General features: G+C 37.2%; 1 protein-coding gene across 1 annotated transcript; it reads left to right on the top strand.

The window, feature by feature from the left end:
• The first annotated feature begins 2,601 nt into the window (after positions 1–2,601).
• Positions 2,602–3,872, top strand: LOC101305060 (cytochrome b-c1 complex subunit 8-like). Its single transcript, XM_004296397.1, has 2 exons — positions 2,602–2,771; positions 3,824–3,872. Exons 1-2 carry the CDS (start codon positions 2,602–2,604, stop codon positions 3,870–3,872), a joined length of 219 nt encoding a protein of 72 aa, XP_004296445.1.
• The last annotated feature ends 2,165 nt before the right edge of the window (positions 3,873–6,037 follow it).

Here is a 6,037-nt window from a genome sequence, read left to right as displayed (position 1 = left end):
CTCTCTCTCTCTCTCTCTCTCTCTCTCTCTCTCTCTCTCTCTCTCTCGCTCTCTCTCTCTCTCTCTCCCCCTAATTCTCCAAAGTTCTGGTTCGTTTGAAATCTCTGAACGATTTGTTATCAAAAGAAGAGAACCCGAAATTGAAGCTCTTTAGGTTCTAATTACGAATCTAGGGTTCAGGGTATGATCTGCTATATGTGTTTCCGATGAGTATGGAAATTATGACAGGAGATATGGCGGCGTTCAGCATCGAGCTGTTGACAGTCAATGAGGTGTCGCCGCTCGCCTTCAAAGAGAATCAGAGCTTCGTTGAGTCGTTGTTCGAGTAATGATTTCTCTTCCTAGAGAAACAAATCGGAGCTAGGTTACCGAGAAACAAATCAGAGCCAGGTCTTGTGAAATCGCTAGCGATTGCAGCGACTCACCGGTGGTATATCCGGGCTGCGGCAGTCACTTCATTGAGGAGATCGACAACCCAACCCGCTCTGTCGACATGGATTCACACCGAAGAGGCACGAGGCACTTCTGTTGCTTTGTTGTGGAATTCAAGACTCTTTCTCTCTGATTGGGATAGATCTAGGCCTCTGATGTGGTTTTGTTCGCGAAATCGGACTTTTAATCTTTGACAGTAGCAGCGCGCTAACATTAGAGAAACAGTAGCAAACGCGTCAACATGAGAGAGTCGGTAGTAGCAGCGCGCTTACATTAGAGAATTGTCAGGAAAAAAAATTGCAATAGCTCTGGCAGTAGCAATTTCGACCGGCAGTAGCACATATCTAGTGGACAGTAGCAGTAGAATGTAGTGAAGAGTATTCTGGTAAAATTGTAGTAACAGATGACATGTGGACATTAATTTATCCTAATTTGTTAATTTTTGTTCTTAAATGTGTAAAGGATGTCTTTGTAAACTAAAATTGGTTAGTAACTAATATGTAGTTTGCTATAACTAAATTAATTATGTATTAATTTAAGGAATTTTTCTACATTTATTTGTTAACTAGATTCAAATACATAATTTTTCATCAAGAACGAAACGCTATATTAATAATGATTGAAGAGTACATAGAGCGATGCAAAAACATCAAAAAAAAAGTAAGAAAACATAACTACATGCATATACGCATATATAACGAAAAAGAAAATGAAAGATAATCAGGTGCACAAACACATCTATATTGAGAGGTAACCATGATGTGACTTAATGCTGAACGACATCGTTTAATTGCATATGTCATGATACCAGTGTAAATGTGAATGTAACCGTAACCATAACCGTAGCGGCTAGGGTTTGAGAGACTTAGCAAGTTAGCCATAGGATGCATTGCAATTCATTCTTCTTCTTTTTTGGCAATCTGTCAGTTGGAGGCAGGGAGTAGCTCATAAAATTATTTCAAATAGTACATAGCTGAAACTTATATGATAATTATTATATCTCAAAACTTACTTACAAATTATCAAATACACAGTAAGTTAGATCTTTGAACCTATCAAATGCACTCTGCAAATGTAAAAAGTGACGATAACTTAGAATTCATATGGCAGAAGATAGTCACATGCATATGTTAAATAGATTCAGTTGGAAATATTATTACCTAAAAACTTAATGTATATGCACTATCAACTTAATTTCTCATCTTTGTAATCAGACAAATGCGATTGTAATTTGGCATAAGTCAAAACCCACATTCTTTTATTCATGATTTATAACATTCAATTCCTTCACCATTTTCACATTTGAATGTAAAGGCATAATTCAAATACATTTAAAATCGAAGAGAATGAAAATGCTGCAAAAATGAAATCAATTAGCAAAACAAAAGCACAAATACAAACCCAATATCAAAAATCCAAAATCACAGTGCTTCTCCCTACTAATGTCAAAAGCCCATATCAATACTGAAAATCCGTGCATCATAGAAACCATAAATCAATCACACTTTCACTCTTTATCAAAGACAAAACGAAAAAACAAACAAAACCAAACTAAGTTATGAGATTTATGACAAAGCCAATCCACTCAAAGGAAACCCTTATTCGAATATCTCTATCAAAACCCATAAGAAATTTAATGACTTTCGTACTCTATCCTCCTCCAGTGATAATTCAAAATCAAAATAGAAGAGTCATTAATTTGTTATCCAGCCGAGTGCATGCCAACATTACTAATTGACTACGAGCCTCCTAAACCCACGAGTGTATTCTCTTGCACTTTGAGTGTCGCCTAATTAAGATCAGTATGTTTAAAAATGAGTGCTATAGATGAAAGTTATTCATATTTCGTCTAACAAATTGAAAGAAAAAATAATTTAGATTGTGATACAAACAAAGCAAACCAAATGGAAGTTCTACCAAAGTCCAAACAATCCATTGAAATTGGCACAATACATCTAGTCGTCTTTTCCAAACTCATACTATCCCCAAAAAGACCCTCCAAAAGCAAAGTCATGTGTCCTCCTAGAGGTGAGTTTAGAAAAGAGAAGAGGAACACATCGTTTTGAGCCAATAGGTCTGCTCAGCATATCACTATAAATAAGAATCAAACTTTCTTCTTCTCTTTCATTTTGGGACTCAAAATCTCAAAGAATTTAAGAGAAGAAGAAGATGGGGAAGGTATCGGTGAGGATGAAGGCAGTGGTCTACGGGCTGTCTCCCTTTCAGCAAAAGGTGATGCCTGATCTCTGGAAAGATCTGCCGACGAAGATCCACCACAAGATCTCCAAGAACTGGCACAACACTATCTTCACCCTCGGACCCATCGTCAGAATCTATGCGTAATCCTCACAAACTTCTCAAACCTTTTTACTTTTTTCTCTTCATTTCTAATCGTGAACCCTAAAATTGATCGAATTTGGTTAAATTATGTGCATATTGTGGTTTTTTTAAGTCATTTCTTACGATATTGTGGATACCTAATTCAGTTATCATGAAAAGTTTGAAACTTTTGTGAGATTGGTTTCGTGGTTTTTGATTTAGGGTTTGTGTTTGGATAGGTTAGGAAGAGAAAAAGGTGGATGCTTTTTTAGTGTTTGTTATTTTGGCTTTGTTTGTTTGTAATTAGTTGATTATGTGAGATTTTTTTCAACAAAAAGGTTGACCCTCATGTATTTAGATTTATTGTGTTTGTTTTGCAATGGCTGAAGTTTGTTTTATTTTTATTTTTCTTTTATGTTAATGTATTATTGTATGATGTTGGATAAGGCTGTGGAATGAAATAATGTGAAGTGATGGCTTGAATGGTGTTGTGGATACTGTGTTAATATAGTACTTTAATTAAACAAATGCATATTGCATTTTTTGTTTTTTAGAATGAAATGCATATATATTATATTTAGGGATTGTCTATAATTGAAGCAGGTTACTATATCCACAACAATTTGTTCATAAACTTGTAAAATGTTGGATAGATTGAGTAATTGCCACCAATAGAACTAAATTACTTAAGTTATGACCCAATTTACCTCATTATTAACAACAAAATTGTTGTCATATCAGTAAACGTGGGTATCACATACATATGGGTACCTAAGAAAATTCCTTATATTTATGTGTGGAATGATCTTATTCATTGTTTATCGAGTTTTATATTTGCAACAGTATACACACCTAGACATCTTGTTGTCTAGTTATACATACATCAGGTGGTTGCATAATTGGACATAGTTGATCATGATTGCCTTCTCTTGTTGTTGTTTTCCAATTGTTGATCAGTTGCTGTCAAAATCTCCATATTATGTTATCATCTTTCCTCTACCCTAGAGTTATATTATAGTCAATACTAACACTATATTTCCTGGTTATGCTAAATCTCTAAATGTGTATGTAGGTATGTCCAGAACTACGAGGAAAAGGAGAAATTGGAGCATAGGTTCTGAAGTGATGTTTTCAGTAAAGCTATTGTTGAAATTGCCTGAAGATTCATATATTCCTCTTGCAAATAAGTTGAGTTCTTAGGGTTTTGGCTCTTGTTCAAGTTGGTTAAACTTGTACGTCAATGTTAAGCTATGATATTAGAATTCCAGTTCCTGTCTTGATTGAATTGTACCAGTTAAAATGACAATTTTTTTTGGGTATTGCTAGACCTCGAATGCGTTTAGTGCCTGCTGAAAGAATAACGAATAAAAATCCTTATGGCTTAATGCGCATTGCAATACAGCCAATTACACCAATCTAATAGATGATATTTTGATATAGAAATCTTAGTTTATTTTTTCTTTGTTTTGAACCTCAATTTGTGCACTCTTTTCTCCATTCTTGGCCATTGACAGTCCTTGATCATTTTGGATTGAAGCAACTAGTGATTTTTGTAATGCAATAAGCTATGATCATAGCTACCTTTAGCTAGAGGCAAATGATTTTGTTGGTAACTATGTCACGATCAGGGGCGGAGGGACATATGGACCCAATGGGTTCCGTGCCCCAAATGCCCTTTGGTTCTCTACTTACATGTATATTATATTTTTTGAAATAAAGGAGAAAGTTCCATTGATCAAAGATCATGACAACCAAACCGGTTAAACATGAATAATCTGAAGACCATACAAGCAGCTTACCAACTACGAATTGAAAAGACAACATCAAAACTACCATCCAAAAAGGTGGACATGTTAACAAACTACAAAAGCAAATAAAACCTCTACATCTATACAACCTTAAAGCAAAGCCACTGTTCTGGTGAGTATGATGCCTAAGACCCAATGGTGTACGTTTCCACTCAACATACCAGAAAGCCAACTTCCGCTCCATCAACAATAAAGGATAAAGATTATCACTCCACCATTAACCCAGCCTAGGCCAACCCAAAAAGAAGAGAAAAAGGAAAGGAAGGCCCAAACCCAAGGCCACAATCATGAGCCCAGTAGGCCCACAATCATACACCCCTGGCCCAAAACCTCCCCGCCTCTCACCCCCTTCAAGGCCGTCCAACGCAGAGCCGCCATCGGAGCCCTTCCATCACCCTTCCGGAGGCCGCCCTCTTGCCTCTGCCATGAGAGGTCACTGACTAGCCGATCAACCACAACACCTCCGAACAAACAAAGGCTAGATCACCGCCGCACCCACCTACAACTCAGATCCACCCTCCACCTTAAAAGCCAAATCCGATCCAGAACCGCCAACAACCACCCACCCCATCGTGCACAGACAGAGGCCAATCCGATCTGACCGATCCGAATCACCACCAACCACACACCAAGGTCGCACAGTTGTCGTCAAACCTTAAAACCTACGGTCCGAGCTTCCTACCGCGTCGCCGAAGCCGCTAGAGGTCCGCCCACGCCGCCCCTATGATCAAGCCCTCCAACCCTAGACTGGAGTCAAGGCGTCGCCGCCGCTGCGATCAGGTCCTCCCACCCCAATCGGAGTGAAGACGCCACCGCCGAAACCCTAAAGTTTCTCTGCTCCAAAAGGGTCGAGTGCCATAGCCACTTTAAGTTTTTTTTCACTACATGTATATGATATTGATGTTATATAGGTATGTGAAATAACATGTTCAGATTAAAATAGGAAAGTGAAATCCACGCTCCCCAAATTGAAATACACATTCTCACTTTCTATTTTTGGTAACTTCAATTTTGTCATTAGTGACTCAAATTTTTTATTATTATGTCAGTGGTGACTAAAAATGAAAAATGGGAGAGTGGATTTCAATTTGGAGTGTGGATTTCACTTCCCTTAAATTATACTCCATGAGCATTTCATGTAACACTATTACAGGTAACGCACAATATGCACTATCTTTCTTCATTGCCAGCAGTAGTGTTTCATTGGTTGGATTTTTTCAGCCGAAAAGATTGAATGACATACCCACATTGCTTTGCCTTTTGAGTTATATGCTGATCTTCTACATATATCCTGACTGGGTTCGGTTCAACGGACGCTTATTTTTACACATATTTTTATACATCTTTTTAGCCATTAGATTTAAGTACTTTCAACGGTTTTGATTAATTTCTAATGTGATGTGGTAAATGATGTGGAAATAAATATATATTTTCTCAAAAGAAATAAAACTTAGACTGAAATAATTAATTTTAATAGG

The sequence above is a fragment of the Fragaria vesca genome, linkage group LG4 (assembly GCF_000184155.1).
Source record: "Fragaria vesca subsp. vesca linkage group LG4, FraVesHawaii_1.0, whole genome shotgun sequence".
In the NCBI taxonomy this organism is placed as follows: domain Eukaryota; kingdom Viridiplantae; phylum Streptophyta; class Magnoliopsida; order Rosales; family Rosaceae; genus Fragaria; species Fragaria vesca.
The sequence above is the reverse complement of the archived record's forward strand: the minus strand, read 5'-3'. Positions and strand labels throughout refer to the sequence as shown.

Bases quoted from the DNA above. Each gene is read 5' to 3' on its own strand.
- LOC101305060 (XM_004296397.1), top strand. From the start codon at position 2,602: ATGGGGAAGGTATCGGTGAGGATGAAGGCAGTGGTCTACGGGCTGTCT. The intron at 2,772-3,823 runs GTAATCCTCACA...ATGTGTATGTAG, and splicing joins CCCATCGTCAGAATCTATGC to GTATGTCCAGAACTACGAGG.